General features: G+C 39.0%; 1 protein-coding gene across 2 annotated transcripts in view; it reads right to left on the bottom strand.

The window, feature by feature from the left end:
• Nucleotides 1-10,654: 10,654 nt before the first annotated feature.
• The window catches only part of LRMDA (leucine rich melanocyte differentiation associated), a 1,045,267-nt gene continuing 1,030,049 nt past the window's right edge, over nt 10,655-25,872 (bottom strand). Inside the window, exons 7-8 of one of the 2 annotated variants that reach the window (XM_064594858.1) lie at nt 14,141-14,222; nt 10,655-10,981 (exon numbers count right to left, since the gene is read on the bottom strand). In XM_064594858.1, coding sequence (XP_064450928.1) covers nt 14,143-14,222 — 80 coding nt within the window. In that variant the 3' untranslated portion in view covers nt 10,655-10,981; nt 14,141-14,142. Of the gene's footprint in view, nt 10,982-14,054; nt 14,223-25,872 lie in introns of those variants that run through there. The other variant, XM_054508230.2, reaches the window with a different exon arrangement.

Here is a 25,872-nt window from a genome sequence, read left to right as displayed (position 1 = left end):
GCTCATGAAAGAAAGTTCCACCACTAAAAACATTATAAAGTGTTGGAATACACACATGCATACACACCAACTTGAAAATTTGCAAATTTCAATAATAAAAAAGAAACCCAAAACCATGCCTGAGTATGAAAATAAAAGGCAAGTGGCCCACAGGGGCACTGGATTTGAATAAAGGATAAATGCCTAGGAGAGGAGGTTTTAAGATCCAGGCTGTTAAGGAAAATAAACTGAATTTGAGCTCTTGAATAAGGCTTAGAGCCCAGAAGAACATGACATGGGACCCAATTAACTACTCTGAAAAATATATGGTAAAAGATTTATCCACATTAAACTGAAAATCTAAGTCTGTGCAATGAGACATATAGAGTTCAAATTTCCACTCCACTCATAGGGCAGGAAAGATAAGCAGAAAATGAAACTATAAGCTGCCCTGGAAATGGTAATATCCACAGGGTCTAAGCAAAGGCAAATTTTAAATTGTCCAAAAGAGATATTCCTTAGCATAGAAAATCAAGTGCTATCTTGGCAAACAAATACCAATAAGAAGGAGGAGGAGAACTAGGACAATAAGAGGAAGGCGAGGAGGAGGACAGGGAGGAGAAGAAAAATTATAAACAAAAATATCATAATCAGATTCAGCAGGTACAACAAACAGGAAAGTTACACCCCATGAACTACAGGTAATAAGCCAAGTTGAAAGAAACTTTTTTTAAAGTTAGGAAAGTAGGAAAATCTGGAAAAATGAATTTCTAAAAATAAAACACATAGCTAAACCAATTTTGATGAAAACTATAAACTCAGATTTGAGGAGCTCAACAAATCCCAAACAGAACAAACAAAAAGAAACCACACCACAGCACATAATAATGAAATTGCTAAAAACTAGTGATGAAGAGAAAATCTTAAAAGCTGCCAGAAAAAAAAAAAAGCCACATTATATACAGAGGGACAAGATTAGAACGACTGCAGATCAAAAATGATACAATACAGGGCACAGTAAAATGACATATTCAATGTGCTGAAAGAAAAAGTGTCAACCTACAACTCTATATCCAGTGAAAATATCCTTAAAATGTGAAGGTGAAATAAGGCCATTTCTAAACAAGCAAAAGATGAGAGAATTTATTGTAAGCAAAATCATACTATAAGAAATGTTACAGGAAGTTCTTTATGCTAAAGAATGTTTCTAAATGAAAACTCAGATTTCTACAAAGAAACAAAGAACACAAAAAATGGTAAATATGGGAATTAGAAAAATGTGGGTGCGGGTGTACCTTTTTCCTTATTTTAAAAATTTCTTTAAAAGCTAACTGTTTAAATAAACATGATAATATGTATTAGGAATTTTATATACATAGGAATAAAATATATCACAATAATAGGACAAAAGATAGCAGGGGGGAATGGAAGTATCCTGTTGTAAGGTACTACATTGCATGGGAAGTAAAAATGAATTAAGAACATACTGTGTAAGTAGAAAATGCTTACTGTAAACCCTAGAGCAACTACATATACAAGAAAAAGTGAACTGGAACACTAAAGCTACTAAATTAATTGACAAGGAACCAGGAAAAGACAACATAGAAACAGAGAACAAAAAGTACAAATATAAAGCAATAGCTAGATGTCAGAATTAAAACTAAATATATTGTTAATTTCATTACATGTAAATTGTTTAAACAGTCCATTAGAAAGCAGAGATTATTCAATTTTTTTAAAAGTGAGGAGCAATTATATGCTATAATAGGAAAATAATTTCAAATAAGAAGGTTAAAAGTAAAAGAATGGAAAAAGATAAATCATACAAATACTGAAATCGTTACATTAACAACAAAGTAGATTTTGGAATGAAGAATATTATTTGAAATATGGCAGGACATTAAAAATGACAATTCAATATGAGTATATAATAACTCTGAATAGGTAAGCAGTATCTAATAACAGAGCCTTAAAATACATAAAGCAAAAACTTAAAGACCAAAAGGAAATATAGAAAAACTCACAATTATAGTTGGAGATTTCAACACACATCTTAGTAATTAATAAAAATGCATATGTAAAATCAGTGAGGATATAAAAGATTTAAACAAAAATATAAATCAATTTGTGTTAGTTGACATTTATAGGACAATATATCAGCAATAGCAGTAGACACATTCTTTTAAATTGTACATAAAACATCCAATAAGTTATACTATAAGCTAAGCTCATTTAGAAGGATCAAAGTCATAGAGTTTGATCTGTCAAACATACACACAAATTTAACAGAAAAATACCAAAAATTATTGGAAAATACTCAACTATTTGGAAATTAAGGCACTCTAAATAATCTATCAGTCAGAGTAGACATCACAAAGGATATTATTAAATATTTTTAAAGGACATAAAAATCACCACATATCAAAATGTACAGGATGAAGCTAAAATAGTACTTAGAAATGTATTGCTTTAAAGTCTCATGTTAGAAAATTGGACAGTTTAAAAATCAATTATTTAAGTTCCTATATTAGCAAACTAGGACAAGATAAGTAACTAAAAGTAAGTGAAAGGGAGAAAATAACAAAGAAAATAATGAAGATTAATGAAATAGAAAACATACACACAAGAGGGAAAAATAAATGAAACCGAACTTGCTTCTCAGAAAATAGAGGAAAAATTAACTAACCTCTAATAAACTCCTGGACCATAGATTACCAAACAGACATTAGTGGGACAACCAATGAAATGTAAAGTCTGTAGATTAAATGTATCCAACATTGATTTTCTGATTTTGATAATTGTTTCATGGTTATATAAGATTTTATTAAGACATTTAGGGAAGCTGGATGAAAAATATGCAACTCCGCACCATTTTTTGGTGACTTTTTTGCAAGTGTGAAACTATTGCAAAGTGAAAATATTTTTTAATTTTAAAGTTATTTTATTTATTTATATATTTATTTATTTATTTATTTATTTAAAGATTCCATTTATTTATTTGACAGAGAGAGACACAGCGAGAGAGGGAACACAAGCAGGGGGAGTGGGAGAGGGAGAAGCAGGCCTCCCACGGAGCAGGGAGCCCTACGTGGGGCTTGATCCCAGGACCCCGGGATCATGACCTGAGCTGAAGGCAGACGCTTATCGACTGAGCCACCCAGGTGCCCAGTTATTTTATTTTTTTAGAGAGGGAGAGAAAAGGGGGAGGGACATCGGGAGGGGAAAGAGAGAATCTTAAGTAGGATCCACAACCAGCATGGAGCCCAGCATGCGGCTCTATCTCACAACCCTGAGATCATGACCTGAAACAAAATAGAGTCAGATGCTTAATCAACTGAGCCACCCAGGCGCCTCTGAAAAAATTTTTTTAAAAAGAGAAATTTCCAAGAAGGGGGAAGAAAGACTGTAAGAAATCAAAAAGGCAAGATATTGATGGGGAAAAAATATTTGCAATATATAAAGAATTCTTACAATTCAATCATAAGAAAACACACAAGCCTGTTAAAAATAAGTAACAGATTTGAACACATATTTCACAAAATGGGGCATGTGGGTGGCTCAGTCAGTTAAGCATCTGCCTTCAGCTCAAATCGTGATCTCACAGTCCTGGGATAGAGCCCCAGATCAGGGTCCCTGCTCAGCGGGGAGTCTGCTTCTCCCTCTCCCTCTGTGCGCTCTCTCTCTCCTAGCTCTCTCTCAAGTAAATAAATAAAATCTTTAAAAATAAGGAAAAAAAATTTTTAATTTCACAAAAAAAGATACATGAATGTCCAATAAGCACATGAAAACATGCTCAAAATTACTCATCAGGGAAGTGCAAATAAAATCACAATACTTTAATACTGCATTTAAAATATCATGGCTAAAATTTTAAAAGACTGATAACACTAAATGTTCGCTTGTGTGTAGAGCAACTGAACTCTCATACACTCCTGTTAAGAGTGTGGAATGGAACAACCTCTTTGGAAATAACATGGAAGTTTTAAGTAAAGCGAAAAAACACTCCTAACATATAACCCAGGAATTATATGGCTAAATATATACCTAAAAGTAATAAAAAACATATCCAAACATGAACAAGAATGTTCATGGCAACATTATTAAAAATACTTCAAGCTATAGTAATTAAGACAGTATGGTACTAGAATACACTGAATGTGAATTTAAATAAATACTTAAAAAAAATAAAAGAATGAACCAAAAAAAAAAATGGGTAAATGACTTGAAAAGACACTTTTTTCCAAAGAAGGTATTCAAATGGCCAACAAGTACATGCAAAGATGTTCAATACCATGAGTCATAAGGGAAATGTGAATCAAAACCACAAGATACCACTTCACACCACTAAATGGATATTGTAAAACAAAAACAAACAAACAAAAAATTGCAGAATTTGGAACCCCTGTGTACTGTGGTTGGAAATGGTACAGTTGTTACGGAAAACAGTATGATAGATCCTCCAAAAGTTAAACATAGAATTACCATATGATCCAGCAATTCCTCTCCTAGGTATACACCCAACAGAATTGAAAGCAGGGATTTAGACACTTGTACATCCATGTTCATGGCAGCATTATTCACAATTGCCAAAAGGGCAAAACAACCCCAAGATGCATGAAGATGAATAGATAAACAAAATATGGTATATACATACAATGGATTATTACTCATCTCTAAAAACAAATGAAAATCTGCTACATGCTATAATGTGGATGAACTTTGAAAACATTATGCTAAATGAAAAAAGCCAGACATAGAAGGAGAATTATGATATAATTCCCCTTATATGAGGCACATAAAATAGGCAGATTCATAGAGACAGAAAGTAGAATAAAGGTTACCAGGGGTTGGGAGGGGAGGGGAAATGGGAGAGTCACTGTTTAATTGGTGTAGGGTTTCTACTTAGGATGATGAGAAAGTTCTAGAAATGGAGAATGGTAGGGCTGTACAATGTTGTGAACATATTGCTACTGACTTAGACACTTAAAAGTGGTTCTATGGTAAATTTTATGTTACATGCATTTTACCACAATAAAAGAAAAGGAAAATTATCCCCAAACTTGAAAAAAGGCAGATGTCCGCAAAGGAAAATGGAGAAATAAATCGTGGTCTCTTCATACAACGGAATACTATTTAATAACAAAAAGCAACAATGTAAATAAATCTCAGAGTTATAATACTTAGCAAAGGAACCCAGCCACAAAATAAGTATATGCTGTATGACTCCATTTATATCAAGTTCATGAAAAAGCAAAACTAATCTATAGTAACAGAAATAAATTAGCTCTTGAGTAGGGTTAGGGGTTCTGACTGTAAAGGAGTATAAGGGAACTTTCAGGGGTGATGGGAATGAATCATATCTTGATTGGCACTGTTGTTATACAGGTGTATTCACTGAATTTTAAACTTAAAACTAAGGCATTTGGTGTTGTCTAGAAATCATACATATAATAAAGTTGATGAAAGGAAGGGAGGAACGAGGAAGGAAAGAATATAGGAATGAAGAGAAGAGGGGAGGAAGAAAAAATGCCCAGCTATAGCAATTAGAAAAGGGTGATATAGGGGCACCTGGGTGGCTCAGTCATTAAGCATCTGCCTTCGGCTCAGTTCATGATCCCAGGGTCCTGGGATCGAGCTCCCTGCTGGCGGGAAGCCTGCTTCTCTCTCCCTCTCCCACTCCCCCTGCTTGTGTTCCCTCTCTAGCTGTCTCTCTCTCAAGTAAATAAATAAAATCTTAAAAAACAAAAAACAAAAAACAAAAACAGGGTAATACAAGCACAAGGAAAGCCAAATGCACACATTGAAAAAATGAGAAACCCAGAAAGAATGCCACATGTATATGCAAACTTGGCAATGACAGAGTTGACACTGAAAAGGAGAGAAAAGATGAAGTAGAACAATAAGCCAGCCATGTAGTCAAAAATCCTAATCCTAACTCTGCATCACACCACCACAAATTCCAGAAGGATCGAACACCTAAATACGCAAGGCAAGATTTTATAGTTTTTAGAAGAAAATATAGCAGAATAACTTTATAATTTCAACTACTGAAGAATGTCCGTAGACATATCACAGACCCTGCACCTCTCTCACATGTATATCACAAAAATTAAGAAATTTGATCACATCAAAATGGAAAAGATAACAAAGTTAAAAGGTAAACCATAGATTCACACATTAGAGCCAAGTTTTCATATCTAGATTATTCAGGGAGTCCCAAAAGTCTTGGTGCAGTTTTAAGCTTTAAGCCTTTCAGAAGGGTAAGTGCTACTAACTTCCACTAACAATATTTGAAACGTTAATTGTGTATATTTTTAAATATTGATATGTTTCTTATTAAAATTCAATATAACTACTGTCTTGTGCTACACTCACTCTAGTCAATTTTCAAATTTTGTAACTCCAAGAAGAAGGTTTTGAAAAACACATGACAGAGACTTTGAAAATGACCTCACAAGGAAAAGTCTAATGGACACAGATCAGGTGACCTCGGTGGCCAAGTAGTAGATTTCCTCCACTGAGCCACTGTCAGAGAGTGTCATTCAGAAACTGTTACATCCAAATAAGTTAAAATTAAAAATGTACTTTTCAAACCCACAAAAATAAATAAGTAGAAGGGCAATATACATAAGTACACTGTCAAATGATATATTTGTAACTGTGGCAATTAAGGCACATTACCTAAAGCGTAAAACTTTGGACTCATTAAAGCATAAAACTCTAAGACTTTTGAAACACTCTGGGTAATAGATGCCCAAATAGATGCACAAATTCCCAACTAAAATTGCTTATTTTTCTCTCCACGTTGTTCTTTCAGTTGTTTTATATATATGTGGACCTATATTGATAGGTATATAGATACTCATGATCATAATATCTTTTTTAATTTAACATTTCTTTTAGCAGTATTATACTGCCTGTATTTTTCAGGATGGTACGGCATTTATTATGAGGAACTGGTTCATGTGATTATGGAGACTGACAAGTTCTACTACTCTCTGCCATCTTCAAGCTGGAGACACACGGAATCAGGGGCATAGGTCAGCCAGACTCCAAAGGCCTGAGAACCAGGAGAACCAATGGTGTAAATTTCAGTCCAAGGGCAGGAGAAGATGAGTTTTCAGCTCAAGCAGTGAGGCAGGAAAAAGAGGGACAATTCTTTTCTCCACTTTTTGTTCTATTCATACCCTTAAGGGACTAGGATCCTGTTTACCCACACTGGGAAATGCAATCTACTTTACTGAGTCCCCTGTTCAGTGCTAATCTCATCTGGAAACACCCTTACAGAGAAACCAGAAATAATGTTTAACATGGGCCTCCCATGGGCAATGAGGATGACACAAAAAATTAACCATCACATCATCCATCTTTGTTCTTTAAGGGATGTTAAGTGAAAAAAAAAGTAGGTGCAGGGCATTGTATATGGATCCATTTGCATAAAAAGAAGGAATTATGTATATATCTACACACACACTAGTCCTCAGTTCTCTTTAGGTGGGGAGAAATAGTGCTGTATAATTGGGGGAAAGGCAAATGTGGGGTTTATTCTTCTCATATATAGGCACTAATGAACAGAAGGCCATACTCTTACCTAGTTTCTGCCAAACTGTGCAGAAGAGGAAAACAAGTTTCATAAGAAGAACTAAAAACCACTGGGAATTGCTTTAATAGCTAAATGGGGAAAATGCAAAGATAAGAGAAACCATCACAGATAAAACTTAGTCTTTAGTAATGAAGTCAGCTACAAGCCACAGTTTAGGATTTTTAGCTGGAAATTAAATCAGTGTTGAGTGTTAACAGGACTAAGGATTTTTAAATATACATCAAACAAGTGATGTCCAAGTTCCCCCCAATCTTCCCCAAGGGGTGTGAACTAGTCAGGGCTGACATTACAGCATCCTGAAATGGAATTTCTTACCCAAGGCAACTGGGGACATCAAAGGATTGAGGAAAGTAAAGGTCTGAGTAGCAATGCAAAGGCCCAAGGTAGAAGAGTCAAGCCAGAAGGAATGTCTGAAAGATTACTAAAACTAAATGAGAATGAATGGCCAAAATTGGAAGTGACACTAAAGTCAGACATACCGAAAGGAATATATGATCAGAGAGATAAGAACAGATTAAATCAGCTGGAAGCAAGAAGGGAAAGGGGGATCTGTAGAAAACAAGCTGGTCTAACTTAAAACTATGGGCTAAGCACAGAGCATGCAGCTTAGAATCTGGGTTTGTTGACTTTGATGTTTTAAGGATAGAACAGAACAGGTGAATACAAGCATACATTGGAGATATTGTGGGTTTGGTTCCAGGCCATAACAATAAACGGAATATCACAAGAAAGCGAGTCAAATGAAATTGTTGGTTTCCCAGGGCATATAAATGATTTTTATACTATACTGTAGTCTATTAAGTGTGCAAAATCATTATGTCTAAAAAAACCAATGTACATACCTTAATTAAAAAATACTTTATGCTAAAAATGCTAGCCATCATCTGAGCTGTCAGTGAGCCATAATCACTGATCACAGATTATTCTAGCAAATATAATAACAAGGAAAAGGCTTGAGATATTGTGAGAATTACTAAAATGTGATACAGAGATACAAAGTGAGCAAATGCTATTGGAAGAAATGGCACTAATGGACTTGCTCGATGCAGAGTTGCTGCAAACCTTCAACTGGTAAAAAACACCACTTGTATGTACACGATTTGTAAAGCACATTAAAGTCAAGCGCGATAAAATGAAGTACGCCTATATCATTAAACTATGATTTAGTAACCTCTGTGAATGGATAGTGTATATTAATTCTTACCTGTTTCAAAAGTCCATCACTTAATAGTCTAAATATCATGGTTAAGCCCACCATGAGCCACCTTTGTCCCTCTCATCAGGAGTCACATTGAAAAATTAGTGTTTAAAGGAAATTATTCCCAGTACCTCTCAAATTCATCCCTATTTCTAAGATTGAAGGAATTATTCCAACATGGAAAAGGAAATTTGGTTTAAGGTAATTGATGTGAGAAAACATAACCATTAATTATTTCCAGATTATTCAACATGCTAATTAAGGCTATGCTGTTGAACTTAGATGTCATCCACTTGTCCTATGAGTGGAGTTACCATTTACAGCCTGAACCCAGGGACACTCAAATCCTATTGCCAGCATCTTCAGCCCCACACAGAGGCCTTCATTGTTTTCCTTAAATATCTTGGCATTTATGTCCTATTCTCAAGACATCCTTCTACCTCTGAACTTAACGAACATATGAAGGTTTGGCAAGAGCATGAAACTATTTTCTCTCTTTGATCTAACTGCCCAGACACCAAGTTTTCCCCTATCTTTCAGCCAGTCCAAGTAGTAAGGGAACTTACCTTCGGATGCTGGTTTTTGTTGAATATTAATCACACCCCATAGTCATCTTTGTGCATAGGCAGCCATCACACATATGACTGCTTTGTAGTCCATTTTTTCCTCACTGTTTCATCGTCTTGGGCAGAGAGACTCATAAAATGTGACTGAATAGTGGCTCTCTTCACTTGTATCAAAGATAATTCCATTTTAAGGAGAAGATGTTACTAAGTATCACTGCCAGGCTGAACATCAGCAACCCTTCTAGTTGGCGGAAAACGGTCTTTTCGCTTCTTTTCTCATTATTCCCTCAGCTCCCTATTTTTTCCTGTCCACTGTGTCCGCTTCCAGCGCTGCCTCATTTCTCTCCTTTGGCATAATTTCATTTATTATCGTTTACATCATCCCTACTTTAGGAACTCGCTCCCAGATATATTCCATACTTAAATTTCCTCTTTTGTTTCTTAGCAAAACTCCCTTGTCCCAGGTTGTATGTTCTCCAGCCCACATTCCATAACACTTTAGAAAAATCAACACATGCTAATATGTTAATAGGCACAAATAACATAACTTACTATCTACTTCACCCACAAAGTGACAAATTAACATTATAATTCCCCAAAGAAGGACTCCTAAGCTGGAAAACTTCAGGTAAACATAGTGGAAGACAATATTTTTGGACAGTGGCTGTGTCTTCTAGTATTCTTCAAATCCCTTAAGTGTTTGCTGATGCATTGGGAGTAATATACAGTACTCCACTAGGGGCTGATGGTCTGTTTGTCATATGACTAAGTAACCAACATGTTTTGTGCTCCTCTGGTCTCATTTTTCTTTCCAGGTCCTAGTCACGGTAGTTTACCACATGGTATTTGGACAAGTTAGAGGGAGCAGAACAAGTAATGGTAAACACTCTTCTTCAGCAAAGGCTTCTTGGAAACAGAATTGGGATAAGCAGATGGTGAATGTCACATTGGATCAGCTGCATTGGATAGACACCATGGAAGAGTCTCAAAGGACCCTGGTTGTCCACCCTTGGCATTAGGCAGTGACGCAGATCTGACTTAGGCTGCTTTTATGAAGTAGCAACTACTGAACACTGTTATTGTTTTCGATGAAAAGAGCCCTGTGGATTGTTTTTGATCTTCATATTAACAAAGAAGAAAAAGACAGCCAGGTTATTTCTTAGAAGCAACAAGAAAGATTTTCCCTTAAAAATGTGCAAGATACATCTCTGCTGGAACATACGTACACACACACACACACAGACAGACAAAACAAAACAAAACAAATGAAAAATCCTTTCATCCAGAATCCGTGGTTTGCTTTCTTTTATTCCTTAGTATATGTGAATATGTGAAAATGCACAACACTCAGACGTGCAGCCTGATCTAGTGATAATCTCCTATAATGTGCCTCTATTTAAAGCAACAAACAGATGGAGGGTTTATGAGCAAGGCTGGTAAAAGTAAAAGCAAATTATTGTAATAGTTGTACTTTTAATAGGATTCCCCACAATCTAAAACATTATTCCCCAAGGAACAAATTGTTCTATAAAATTGCGTTACTTAGGAAAAAGACAGTCTGCCCTGACTTTGCAGAGGCAACAGAGGACTCCGGATGGCCTTCTATTGCAGGGGCTCTCAAGGCAGATGGGTGTCCTGGGAGAGAGGATACAGGGATGTCAGCTACTGTGATCTCCTAAGAAAAAGCTCAGTGGAATTGGGTAAAAGGCAGAAGGACCAAGGGGCCATTGGAGGGATGAAATAATTCTGAGCTTTGATTGAATTTCTTACCTTCTAATTTTCTACTTTAAAAAACAAGGTTTGGGAAATTCTTACAAATTTAAGATAAGCAAGCAACGTCATTTCCTGCTCTACGACTCAGACCAACATCTCGCTCTACACAGCGAATCTTGCTCCACAAATAGTGGAACTGTAAACAACCCAACACAAATTCATGACCATTATCCCTTTTCAAGAGAAACAAAACTCGTAATAATTCTATCATTAAGATGAATGGACTGTAGTGATGGCCTTTACGTAAATGATAATTAAAGCTAATCTTAATTGAAGTTATTACACCATTTTGGAAGAAAATAAACAACCCAAAGAGAGGGAAACAATGTGGTCAATAACTCACTCCAAAAATATTTTTTGCCTCCAAAGCTCGCATTGAGGGAGACATTCCTGTGCATGATACAAATGGATCTGACATTAAGAAAAGTAAACAAGTAAGAAAAATAAAGATGGAAAAATTCTGTGGTCAGTTCACAAGTGCTTTTTTATTGTTTGAGGCAGGGTTAAAGCCTTTTATAAAGACAAGGATATATGTGCTGGTAGATTGGATATGACATTGGACTCGTCTAGCTGCCCTTGCACAGAAATCTGGCTGCCCATAATATGCCATGGACAAAACATGTGTTGGTGCTTCTAAACAAAGAGCCAGGGTGGGACCTAAGGCAGCTAATTTAAAGCATTACCCCAATGCTGTTTTGTAGATCAAACAGAGAAAAGGTACTCAGCTCTGGTTATTAATGGATTTGAGAGATAAAGGCAAACATTTCATATCCTCTAATTATTAATGGCCTTGAGGATTTTGATCTAAATTTGTCTCCATAACTGATTAACTTGCATAATCTACAAGAGGGACTCCTGCCAGCCTCGTTCCAAGTCATTCAAGGACTGTGTTGACTCAGGAGTCCAGAGGCCACATAAACGGTCTAGAACTGAGAAAGTAATTTTGTCTCAGGTCCTTGGGGATTGTGAGTCCCCAAAGACTTGTACAGTAGCAACTCTCTAGTTCTGTGTTATCTATAACTTGGAAGGACTTTCTTTCAGGTTTTGCTGTCCTCAATCTAACCTAATACTGGGAGATCCAGGACAATGACCACCTGGCCTAAACAGAAGAAGGAAAAATAAATGCTGTTGTTCCAAGAGCACCCAGCCTTTCAAATATCTCCTAGAGTGATTTTACCAGTGTATCGGATATTAAATGAAATTATAGCCACCCGTACGATTATGCTTCTTTTTCTTGTAACATTAGTGCTGGAATTGAGCCAAAGATATATACAAAGACCATCACACGAGCTTATGGATTTCATTTCTGAGAGGTCCTGAGGAAAATTCAAAGGGTTTGTGCCCTCTATTAAAAACTGCTTGGTCTGGTGGGTGTTTTCTATAGTCCTCCTTTTCTTTTTTAACTTCTTGACCCATCACTCTATTTTCATCACCTCACTATCTTTAAATAGCCCCCAAAGGAGCAAGCCAGCTCCAAACTACAAATATGGCCACAGGCATTGCTGGACGTATGTGTGGTTAAAAATAAATAAATAAATGGATAAAGAAGATGTGGTGTATATATATACAATGGAATATTATGCAGCCATCAAAAGGAATGAAATCTTGCCATTTGCAACGACGTGGATGGAACTGGAGGGTATTATGCTGAGCGAAATAAGTCAATCAGAGAAAGACATGTGTCATATGACCTCACTGATATGAGGAATTCTTAATCTCAGAAACAAAGTGAGGGTTGCTGGAGTGGGGGTGGGGATGGGGATGGGGTGGCTGGGTGATAGACATTGGGGAGAGTATGTGCTATGGTGAGCGCTGTGAATTGTGTAAGATTGTTGAATCACAGATCTGTACCTCCGAAACAAATAATACATTATATGTTAAAAAAAAAAAAAAAGAAGATAGCAGGAAGGGAAAAATGAAGGGCAGGAATCGGAGGGGGAGATGAACCATGAGAGCCTATGGACTCTGAGAAACAAAGTGAGGGTCCTAGAGGGGCGGGGGGTGGGGAGATGGGTTAGCCTGGTGATGGGTATTAAAGAGGGCACGTACTGCATGGAGCACTGTGGTGTTATACACAAACAATGAATCATGGAACACTGCATCAAAAACTAATGATGTAATGTATGGTGATTAACATAACATAAAATAATAAATAAATAAATACAAACATACATACTTAAATAAATCAGAGTCCTTGGTGCAACCAGCGCTTGGTGCTGGGAAAGATGCCTTACATTGCCTACTATTCAGGGCAAGAAGTGGATTTAGAAATATACAAAATGAGATCGAGTCTACGCTTTTGAGTTAGGGATTTAGGGAAAGCTATTTACTCCAATAGGGGAAGTGTAACAACACAAAGCCAGCCATAAATGTCTGACCTGGCTGAGAACTTATACCTTCCGTTCTCTGAAAAACTGCAAACCAGAATGCACTGCCTGCAACAAAGAAAGATGCTAAAGGATGGTCTATGTTGCGGAGGGGGTGGGGGCGGCTGTGCAGAATAGAAGGGATTAAAATTTAAGGTGAATAAGGGAGGGTAGCCTTCCTCTAAACTGTGACTATTTCACTAAAAATCAACCCACAGCACAATGGTATCAGAGGGCTCTCTACTCAATAGACAAGCTGAAGACACAGTCTCTCTTGCTTGACTACAGCCGGTGAGCATGCTCAGGGAGGCCCCAGGTGTGACCTCTGTTCCCCTGTGAGCAGTGGAGGGGCCAGGCAATCTATCATGGTGTTCCTCCTGTCAGCCCTGGTGCTTTGCTGCCACTGTCTGTCACCCTAGTGGATGAGACCTGCTTAAGGGCAATCATGTCAATCTCTATGTGACCACTCAGTCTAAGGCAAAAGGATGATCTTGACAGGCCTGGCAAAGTCAGCAGAAGTTACCAAAAGCGGAAGTCATAGGCTTCCCACAGAGATGCGGTGTGGGCCATTGTTTTTTCCTTCAGCTTTTTCTTTATTTTTACTTGCCCTTTTTCTTTTATTCTCATGACACAGGCTAACGCATACAGAACTTGCCATCAGAGCTGGTCGTCTCGGATAAACCTGTTGCCCTCTGAGTTTTTCCCGTAGTAAACATAGCGGCACTTCCCCAGGACACCTGCAAAGAAAAGCAAACACATCTTCAGAGGTGGCGCGATCAGTACAGCAAGGAGGCACAGGTGCAGAAAAGCAGACAGGCAACAGGGTCACGGATCCAGTGGGTGGCAGCACAGGGAGTCAGCCCCGAGAAGGAAGGACCCTACTTCCTTGTCCTCAGAGTTGACACTCACATAAAATGTCACCAGAGCACAGGCTTCTAGGAATAACGTGTTTCCTGCACAAATTCTCTTCCACCTTTCAGAGACTTCTCTAGTTTGGCCTAGTACACCTTAAAATAAAGCATAACCCTTTCTCTAGGTTCCCTCAGTAGAGTTTCTAAAAATGGAAAATTAAGACTTTCAAGATGGGTCCTACCCAAGCAAAAGATGTAAAACAGTCTTCCCAGAATGTGACTCTTTTCAAGTCCTTTGTCATGAATCAAGATTATGACCTTCCAGGGAGAATCTTCCAAATCTCAGGAGGCATCAAACACATCTGGGTGATCAAGGAACAGTGGTGGTGTTGACAAAAATGCCACATGGAAATTAACAAGAGCCTCCAGCATTAAAGGGCTTCTTCTTCCCTTTTTTTTTAGGTTGGCTTCATGTCCAGCATGGAACCCAACACAGGGCTTGGACCCATGACCCTGAGATCAAGACCTGAGCTGAAATCAAGAGGAGTTGGACGCTTAACTGACCAAGGCACCCAGGTACCCCAAAAGGGCTGAGATGAATTCTCAGGTTGGAATGCCATTGATTTTCATCTTTAGTTTTATTTTAAATAATTTTGTGACTCCACATACAGTTTTTGTTTCATTCAAGGAGATTGTAGGAGAGTTTAAGTATGAAAGATACCTCTAGAGTAGGATCAAATCATTTAACCAACTCAATATTTATTCTAAATATCCATAAGAGATCACCTGCCATAGTTATTATGAAAGCTTTGTATGATCAGTAAGGGTAAATCAGTTTTTCTCAAAGAAAATATTTATAATTACAGTTTGCTTTTTGCCATATTTTTCTTCTAATCTTAGAAAAAGTAACTTAAATTCTGTCAGTTTGTTAGTGTGAAACCAACAATCACCATCTATTGCTCATTTGGGGTAAATTAGTACTTGAAATTATCCAGGTTCTTCACAGCAGAAGTTCTAAGTAAATATTTTGGTGATTCTACAAGAGATGATTCTCTACAACAGAACTTTAAATATTATTCTTAATGGAGGATTAAAAATGGCTCTTAGAAACTTTTAAGGACAGGGCAGATGCTCCCCAGTTTGGATGGCCTGGGACAAAGTTGGGAATTCCTGGGGTCACAGAATCTCTTGCGAGTTGGCAAAAGGGCGAGGATGACATTGTTTCATGGCCTCAGGCTGGTCTTGGTGCTCTCATTACTTCTGTTTATCACGTTTCCATGAACAAGTTTACTGCAGACCAATCCTCCCCCTTTAGCCATGTTTTCTCCTTGGCCCCAATCCCGAGTTTCTACGTTTCATAGGTGCTTGGAAACATTGAGCTTGGATAAGACCTCCTTGAGACCCTTCTTGGAGCTAAAAATGATTCCTTTGGCTGTTGGCAGCACTGAGCCGCTCCCTTTATTGTACTGTATCATGTAGCACCTGTGGTTGTTCTAACATTGTTACCAACCCTGGGAGCTGGCCTGTTGGTCAGGCTTGGCTGGTCAGGTTCTGTTCCAGGAACAGTATCCCATACAGGCCTGGGTGCGAGTGTCTCAGATGTTTCTGCAAATCCACAAAGGGCTTCCTTGAGCATAACTGACCCAAATAAACCCTCAAAAATCTGGAAGGATGAGGCCATGGGATGTTAATTTCTTTCTACAACCCCAGGACAGCATGAATTTTTATAAAAAGAAATGGATAGGGCTGTCAGATGTCATAAAGAACAGTCTTTCTCTTGAGTAAAAGAATGAAAGGCAGACATGCGTGCACACACACACACACACACACACACCACCCACTAGTGGGTGCATTCTCTCCAGTAAACCCTCCAGTCTGTTCAGGGACTGAATTTCTTTACTCTATCCTCTTTCCTTGGTAACCGTCAACTCTAGACCTTGCCTAGATACAACCTGGACGGCAAGTGCCATCCTGGAAACGAGCTGGCTACTCCTGGAACGTGGGTTGGAATGTGGAGGGAGGGAGGTGAAGTGTTCTGAGCCCTGTTCCCCAGGCCTTCTTTCTGGTCGGCACTGATGAAAGTCCTTTTTAAGGCTTTCCCTGTTTCTTGGGGCCTGGAAGCGAGAATGTTTATAGACGTCCTGGTGAGAGAGGGCTGTTTGATGAATGCAGGAGACTGGCGAGGTGTCAGAGCTTAGAGAATGAGGCAAGGACATGAGGTATTAATATTGTCAATGATCTCTTGACGGGAAAACAGATACCATACTCACCGTCAGATTTAAATAGGCATCAAGTGCATTGATGACAAAAGGGCAGACTTCAAACAAAGGGCTGTATGGTGGGGAGCAGAGCTAGTCTCCGTGCTGGCAATAACCTGATCTGAAGAGACACTGTCAGGGCTAGAGACAGGCCCAGGATTGTGTGCGGTGACAGAAAACAGAGATGCTGACAGAGATACCAGTGCCATATTATGCCAAGGATATTCTAACATTGTCTGCCGCTCTAACGAAAGCTGACATCACTCCCTATCACTTGGGTTCTTCTCCACCCGCTCCTGCAGAGCATTTCTCCCCAGACATCATGACAGAACTCGCTGCTCTAAGTTCCTGGCAGCCCTGTTCTGTCAGAGCACTTGGGGTCAAGGGGCCTAAGGATAACCTCAGTCAATCTAAATTTGGACTTTGCAGGAGGAGTGCACTCATCCCCCTGGTATCTCGGCTACTTGAGGTGATCAGAGCGCCAACGTGTGAGGCGCTGTCACCTTGAATAAAATCCTTACAGGGAAGGCACTCCGTCTGCAGGCTGCTGCAGGAAGGCACAGGGACAGCCTGGCAGCCAAAAATGAAATCCAGCTGCTCACGTTCTCCTGGGGAAAAAGGTGGTCTGGCTAGTGACAGTTAAAATCGGCTGAAATTTTTGAACTCACACCACCTACAATTGCTTAAATTAAGCAAGTGTTGCCTCTGTTGAGAATCCTATCCGAGCTCACGTTGGGAGGTGATCATTCCCTCACATGGGACTTTAGTGTTAAATAAATGAATGAATGAATGAATGAATGAATGAATAAATAAATAAATAAATAAATGTAACAAGGAAGGAAAAAAAAATTCAACCCCACAATCCCATGTGTGGCCATTGGACTTTATTTATCAGGAAGATTATGTGTGGCCATTGGACTTTATTTATCAGGAAGATTATTTGTAAAACAATCGAATCTGCTTATAAATTAAGTGAGGTGGCAGCATGTTTCTCTCTCCCCTGCCTCTCCATGGTCCTCTTCTCTCATCATGGCAACTGCTATAAACGGTGAAAATTACAGAGGGAACAGTTTACTTGCAAAGAACATTTTGACAGGGAGGCGCTCTGGGGCTGGAATTTGGGAACCCGCTGGTTGTGACTCAGTAGGCGGTGGTTTCCGTGTACATCTGTAATGCATTCACTTGTTTGTATCTCCTCGAACTATAACGTCTTGGGACTGCAGGGGGAACAACACATTTAATGGCATATGTAGTGTTTTTAATTAAAATATCTGGCTTTGGCCATAATAAGTGAAACAGGCTTGCCATGCATCAGGCCGACATGTATCTGTCTGTGTGGGGGGCTCTTTTCAGGGGCCCTGAAAAATGACAGTGTGCTGTCCCCTGGGGAATCTGCTCCTGCCAAATGAGACTCCTAATTTTTCTTAAGTAGCCAGCTCTCCCATCACCATAAGCTTTTAAAACTATAATTATGAAAAAAATGTATTGGGAAGAATCTGTTTTAAAGAGGTCCTTTATCTTTTAAATGTTTCCCCCTCTGGAATGGATGTTCTAATTACACAGGTTAAGTTAAGACCTTGGGGCTGCCCGAGGGGCGAGAAGCAGCCTCTTTTCTTTTGATGCAAGACTGTGATGGCGGGGCACTACCAGAGACTTTGCCGGGGAAGACCCTGAAAGTCCTGAGTAGAAATGCCTTGTACACTCGTGCAGAGTCCAGCAAAGACCCCTGGGCTCCCTGATCCCCCGGACGGCCTTGCACTTCCACTTGCATTTCTGATGTCTATTTATTAAGGAGAGGTGGGAGAAGACCTGTATTTAAGTCCAGCTCGACCCCTAAGGGTTATGTGACCACATCCATGTGCCTTTTCCTTACTGGGCTGCATTCCCCATTTGCAAAATGAAGGCAAGGGGCCAGATAATCTTGGAAGTTCATTCTAGCTCTGAAATAAGTGATTTAGTATTTTCAAATACTTCCCTTATGAAGACAGGGATGTCAGATCCAACACTGCCTGATGGAGAAGGCAAATCCAATGGTCAGTTAATCAAAAATCTGATTCAACTTGAAACACATCCAGCCCACATTCCCATAATAAATAGAAGAGCTCTGCTGGACCTCAAAATCCCCAAGGAAAGAAGTTCCACTCACTTTTGTGCAGCCTGTATTCCACACTCAGAGCTGGGAAGTGCTTCCTGCAACCTAGCCCATGCCCCGTTAGCTTTGATATGAACCCACTAACTTATCAACTTTACATTCAACAGAGCTCAACTCTAAGTCTCAGAGTAAGTGGTTGGCCTTTTGTATCTATACAGTAATAGTCAAAATCTAATCCAAACAATAATCTAAACAATAATAATCTAGACACACATAAACATACAAATATAAAAACTTATTTGATGACGGAGTACAGGTTGGACCGATAAATTCATATTTGTAAAATAAAGCAAAAAGTATCAATGCTATTATCATTATGAACATTAGTTTTGGTAATCATCATTTTAAATGCTATTATCACAAATGTAATTATTGCTGTGTAACGACAAACAGATTTTGATCTAGTGGTTTTGATCCCTAGGAGCTTGCAATTAGCGCTATGGAACAGGCAAAGGACAGAGGGCTTCTCACGGAACTCCTGTTTTCCAATCTGTACAAGTAAAGGAAGGAACTAGACTCTTTACGGCCTCTGAAAAAAGTGATGACAGTGTTGTGAAGAGGTGGGTCCAGTGACAGGGAAAGAGTATCTGGAGAGTCTTTCTGGTCCACTGATGAAGGTTCTAGAACTATGCTTCCATGTGACACTATACATACCTGTGAACATGTCACCTCTACAATACTCCCTCCTCCCCAATTTCTAATGCCCAGTGGCTGAAACAGCAGAGAGGAGGTGTTCAATAAATACTTGATGAATAGGTTAATACCACTGAAATTATTACCTATACACAATTTGAACAGAATCCACAAAGTTAGGAATTTCAATTGCTGAACGCTCATACCTTAACCTCTGCTAAGACTACATGTCTGAAACAGCTTAAAAATATACACAGATTGAATATCTGCATTATTAAAGAAGGGGGCAAAATGACAGAAGGCAACAGTCTCAATTCCTAAACACCAGGGTTGTTTTTATGCTGAACACTTTCCTCCCACAGAAACAAAGCCATCACATTATCTGGCTGGAAAGAGAGAAGTGAAGTGAATGTTATCATCCAGCCTTAAGAGCTGTAAACATCATACAGGGGGAAGGACATTCCGCAGAAAGCACATTCGTCGGTCTTTGTTATGTGTGGGTCGCGAGTAAACTGGGAGCTAGAAGGGAATAAACACCCATGTTTTATGATCTTGAGAAGTGGCTGGAGCAGTACCCCGAGGTCAGCCTGTGTGATGAGCTATCAGCTCTGCTGTGGCTATCACACCGGATTTAGCAGAGCCTGCAGAATTACAGGCTCCCAGCACAACATCCTCCTTCAGTGTCAGCTACTTAAATACAAAAGCAAAATGAAAAGAAGAGAGATTGTAAAAGGTCTTAAGGGAAGGGGTTGCTTAGGAGCTGTTTTTGTGGAAGGAGGACAAAGTCCACCGTCCATGCCGTGCAGATATTCCCTTCGTCTGCATGCCCCTCTGAGAAGCCTCAGGCTGGGAAGAAAAGGGGAAAGGCTCTCTAGGTAGAGAAGTCAAAGAAGAAAGTGAGAGACTTCTTTCCCAAACTAGCTGAGGGTGATTTTAGGCAAGTGTCTCAGTTTATTATCTGCTTCTTGGGTTGGAATCGGGTGCCATGGTTGTTCAATGCTTGCTGATCCCAAAAACATCTGTAGGGGCTCCTGCTGTCTCCTCCATCAGCCAGGGGCACAGGAACTTTGCTGACTACTGCAGTGACTACCTCAAACAGCGCTATGCAAGGGATGTCTCCTAGTCTCTCAAATGAGCACACTCCAGAACTTTCTTCCTTTATTATACAAAACAACCCCAGGAGAGGTAGGAGCAGCATGCCCTGCTCTCTTGTTCCTGAGATACTGCCGTGGCAGACCTTTGAATTCTGCCATTTTGACCCCAAGGATGCTTTGGCTTCATGCTTATGAATATAAACATGGAGACTAGCCTGGTAATTTTTCTTTAAGAAAGCATTAATTATTCAGAGCAAACTCCATTTAGCCAATTTAATTCCTTAAGTTTTAAATGCAAAGTTAAACTATATTCTATGTTTCACATTTCGCTTCTATTTTCAAGTTTATTTTCAATGGAATCAATTCTTTTCCATGTACTTTTTACATCAAGGCTAAATTTCTCAGCTTTTGCCCAATATCAAAGTTGACCGGTTATAGCTTCTAAATCCCGGAGTCATCAATTTTTACAAAGTCACATTACCTTGAGTAAAATTTTGCAAATCTGAATTGTGACAGGAAGACTTGTGCCTTCTGTTAAAGTTTAGTCAACTCACTTTATTGTGTGCCATTTTGGTTCATTTCAATTTTATTTTGTTTTCATTATTTCCACCAAGGCTAATTTCTCCCCGTGAATATACCAACAAGATATAAATCTTGGTCAGTTTTTTTTTTTTTTTTTTTTTTGCCCATAATAAATTACATTATGTGCAGGTTTAGTTGCTGTCAGTTTTATTTTGGATTGGCTCTTTCTACCGGCAATGCTTATTATAAGTTAAAGTAAATGATAGTTTTTATTCATTTCTTAGCACAAAGAGTATGCAGGACAAAGATCAATACTCTGGATGCATGACAGCATCCAAACGGTGGGGTTATGACGTGCTGCTTTCTACCAAGCACTGGTCAAAAAAACAAAAACAAAAACAAAAACAAAAATACAGCATGGGTCACAGCATCCAAGGGTTTGGATGCATCCACATTCTGAAAGAAAGCTGATTGACCTCAAATGCGGGGCCACCTATCTCTTTGAGAAGAGAGCACTTGGCCCCAGTGCTCAGTCCCCCAGGGGAGGCCCAGTGGGAAGTTAAAATTTGCACTGAGAGCAAACAGATTATATAGCCTCTGCTTACACAAATGCTGGGCCTTGTCAAGCCTCACCCGCGTGTTTGTGAGGAAGAAAAAGCCAGGGAGGGAAACCAGTCAGCAGAGAAAGGATCTTGGCAAAACCTGCCCTGAAGGTGATAGGAATGCAAGGCTGAGACGCCAGCCTCCCAGCCTGCGGGAGGCTGCACAAACGGTCACATGACTGGGCAGACAGGTTGATGTGTGACAAGCCAGAGCCTGTGGAAAATGCACTCTGGGCTCCCAGGATAGCTGAAATGAGGCTTGTCATTTTAGAAGAAGGGAAGGGGGTCGGAAAGGAGGAGAAAAATGCAGGGCCAGGTTTGTCCTCACATAATCTGCTAGTGGGAAATGTAAAAGCTGGTCAAACTCCAGAAGTAACCACACCTTAGAGTGGACCCTCAGTAACCAGCTCCACTATCCCACCTTGAGCCCGTGGTCCCTGCCCTCAGGTTGCAGATGCCGTGGCCCTGCCCAGACCTGACCTGGCCGTTCAAAGTCCTTTCTACATAGAGGAAATATTAGGCTGACAGAATTAAAAGTTATCTGGCAGCAGATGTTTCCATTATGTGAATCCTGGAAAGGAAACAGTCAACACACTTTTCCTCAGATGTCAATGCTTTTTAAATTGTGTTGTATTGAGGTTGTTCAGGTAGACAGAGACTGATGGGAAGAATCCCAGGCTGAGGGTGGGCTCACTTGCTCTTTTTTAAACTTCATTAATATGTTTGGCTCTTATCTCTACATATGCTGTATTTCAATCAAATAGGAACATATACACATCAGAAATCAATGCCATAGTAAAGATTTCCTTGCTCCAACAATATCCCTCCATTAAAAAAACAAAACAAAACAAAACACAAAACCTGCTAAATCTTCTTAGTAGTCCAAATTTCGGTTTTTCTTCTCAGGCTACATTTTTTGTGCCGAGTTAAAATGAAGCCAGAAAGTTTTTATTCTGACTTCCTAAACAATGATTTATTTATACACTCTTACAAGAACACTCTATTTTGCTATACTTCCTAGCAAGCTTAAACACAGAATAGAATACTTCTGTTTAAAATTATTTCTTTAACTGTATTGAAGAATTCTCATTGAGACAAAATTTAAACATCTTCATTTTAGGTCAAGTCTTTTGTTTCATAATGGCAGAAAATGAGGTTCAAAGTGGCTTCGCCAAGGTCACAGTGCCAGACCAGACGTCCATGCAACTCTACCTGTCTAGCCCAGGTATCTCTGAATGATAGGAAACTGCCCTTAAGACAGGGGAGCACTCCAAAGATCAATCTGACATAGGCTGACTCCTACTTTTCCATTGGGAGAAATTGAATCTTCAAGGCCTGTTTGGTGTGAGCATGTTCCCCTACTCCCCATCTCTGTATTCTAAGTGGGGTTTAATGGATTTGAGATGGGCTGGATTCCAAAGTGCATGCCAAGATGGAATGCAAATCAGTTCAGATTCATGAAATCCCCTTCTATGCTGCTCACTGATGGATGTCACATAAACCAAGCTGTCAATCAAAGTGGACAGTGGTCAAGTGGTATGGCTTCATTTTTCTTTCTTGGTATTCTTTTTTCTTTTTATTGAAGAAAACTCAGAAATCTTTCAGACAGGAGAGAGAAAAGAAAGAAAAATTCACCCCTTCAACACCTCCTCCATTTCCACCATTATGTCCACATTCCTCTTTTCCATCTTCCGTCTGAAGTCAAGAGCATTGCCACTAGAGGGCAGCATGAATTTAGGAAAAACAGCAGCTTTCTTAAAAAAATGATGGCAACTATTCAGGAAGGGCCATTAAAGGCACACTGTGCTTTTGGTCACCAATTATAAGTTCTGTAATGATCAATATGTCATGTTTGCTCAACCTATACTGAAGGCTTTCTGGGAATGGGGCAACCAAACAACCCCGTTTTGGATTCCCCTAGCCTTGATTCTGAAGACTGATTTTCTTTGCCATCAGTTGCTCTAATTCATCTTCCAGGCTCAGGGGTTGGGGATGTTTACATAATACCTGCATAAATATAAAGAAGTATGCAAACTAATATACAAAGAAAAATACCTGCATTTCCTAGAAAAATATCATTTTCACTGCAGAAATCCAAAAGGAAATATGCTACCCAAAGGCATGGAGTTACCAATTATTGTGACAGCAAAAAAAGTAGAAAACTCAAAAACAAAACAAAATAAAACTGGATCAATAAAATATACAAAAGATGTGTATACTCCATCCACAAAATCATAGCTGCCCAAACCCACCCAGCTATCATCTTCCCTCTTAGAGTATCTGGTCCAGACTAATCAGAAAAGAGAGACAGTGGGTGCCTGGGTGGCTCAGTCAGTTAAGCATCTGCCTTTGGCTCAGGTCATGATCTCAGGGTCCTGGGATCAAGCCCTGCACAAGGCTCTCCACTCAGTGGAGAGTCTGCCTCTCCTTCTTACTCTCCCTCTGTGCTCTCTCAAAAATAAATAAAATCTTTTTAAAAAAAGAGAGGAAGGAAGGAAGGAAGGAAGGAAGGAAGGAAGGAAGGAAGGAAGGCAGGCAGGCAAAAGCAGCTCAAATAAAAATAAAATAATAATTCCAGCTTCTCTTTGACCACTATTTGGTGCCCATCATTAGTCTCTGGTACATGGGTCAGTGTTTATTTTCATGGCCTGACAGCAAATGACCACTTCCCTTTAGGAGAAATGAGATACCCATGGGTTTCCAGGGATTTCAAGATTATCATTATTTTTAAAACAGCAATAAAGGTATAACATTCTAGAGCATGGCATTTTAAATTAGAATTTTTTAGGAGTAAAAGCAATGAGTAGATTCAATCAGAGAAGGGAGTAAACAAAAATCGGTGTTACTAGACCAGGGGAAGTAGAGCTGAGTGCAGGTGGGGCTCTCCATCTCAGCTGAGAGACCTTTCACGTGGTCAGCGAAGCATGTGTAAAATGGCTCTCACACACTTTCTTCCCATACACTTTCTTTCCTCATATAACAGTCATGCGATTGACTAGCCGCTAGGGGAATGTTGGGTTCCAGTTAACTAATTAAATTATCTCATTAACTCATGACTAACTAGAAACCTTTCTGATTTTTCTCTCGTACCTCAACACTATATAAAACCAAAGTCAGCTTCATTGTCTTACCAGGTGTATCACAGTGACCACAAATGAGGATTTCTTTGAGTATCTATAGGGAGGATGATACAGTTTAGAAGCTTAGCTGGAATGGGAAGACTGTTCATTGAACATTTCTCAAGGTCTTAGGATCTCCTTTATGTATGAGCTCCAAAAGGGTAGAGATGACAACTTTTCATCCTTGCTTCATGAGGCTCAGGGCATGTAGGTACTCAGTAGATTATTTTTTGTGTGTGGAATAAATGAAAGAATCCTAGGATGCAACTTTCCCTTGCACCAGAATCACCTGGAAGGCTTGATAAAACAGACTGCTGAGCCCCATCCCCAGAGTTTCTGATTAGTGGGTCTGAGATAGGGCCAAGAATTTGCATTTTTGCTAGTTCCCAGGTGAGAGTGATGCTGCTGATTAGGGGACCCCACTTTAAGAAACACTGTTCTAGGAAAACCCAAGGGACTCCTTTTTAAAAAATAAAACCCTTGACATTAGCTTTTATTCTTATAAAATTAAGATCACACAAATTCAGAGACAGAAAAGCTAGTTAACTGAGGGTCCTAGTGTATTGAGTTTTAGTAAATGAGTTACTGTCTCCAAACAACATTCTGAAAACCAATGGCACCTAAAATTAATAATAATAATTATTATTATAATTATAATAATCGTGCCAGCTCTTTAATAAGAAAAAAAAACCATAAAAGTCTAAATTTAAGTGATGTGTAGACTGTATTAACAGAAGAAAAGAAGAAAAGAGTTGTTTGGATAAGTAGAGTGGAACTGAACCTGGAAACCATAATTTATGAAGTATAGGAAAAAAAAAAACTTGCAGAAAAAATTTCCCAGAAAGTCTTTAGCTTTTCTCTAAAAGGATAGATTCTTAAATGAACAAATCAGAGCAGTGGGGGTCCTCCTGCAGAGTTTGAATGGGAATTCTGGCTTTGCTCTCAAGCACAAATTTGCTTTTGGGTTTCAGATCTGCTCCTATTAGAAAGCTTACATCAAAAGGGGGGAAAACATCCATAGTTCTGTCTAGTTCTTCAAGCTAAAATTTCTCAAGAGAGTCATTGAAAATAAAGACAAGTTGCTTTTTTGTTTTTTTTATTCTTCAAGCTGCAAAAAAAAAAAAAGAACCTCTCAACTAAAATTAAGCAGAGCCAA

This window comes from Mirounga angustirostris, unplaced genomic scaffold, assembly GCF_029215605.1.
Source record: "Mirounga angustirostris isolate CCGP_5_RB_7025 unplaced genomic scaffold, mMirAng1.0.hap1 SCAF_6, whole genome shotgun sequence".
NCBI classification, from domain to species: domain Eukaryota; kingdom Metazoa; phylum Chordata; class Mammalia; order Carnivora; family Phocidae; genus Mirounga; species Mirounga angustirostris.
The sequence above is the reverse complement of the archived record's forward strand: the minus strand, read 5'-3'. Positions and strand labels throughout refer to the sequence as shown.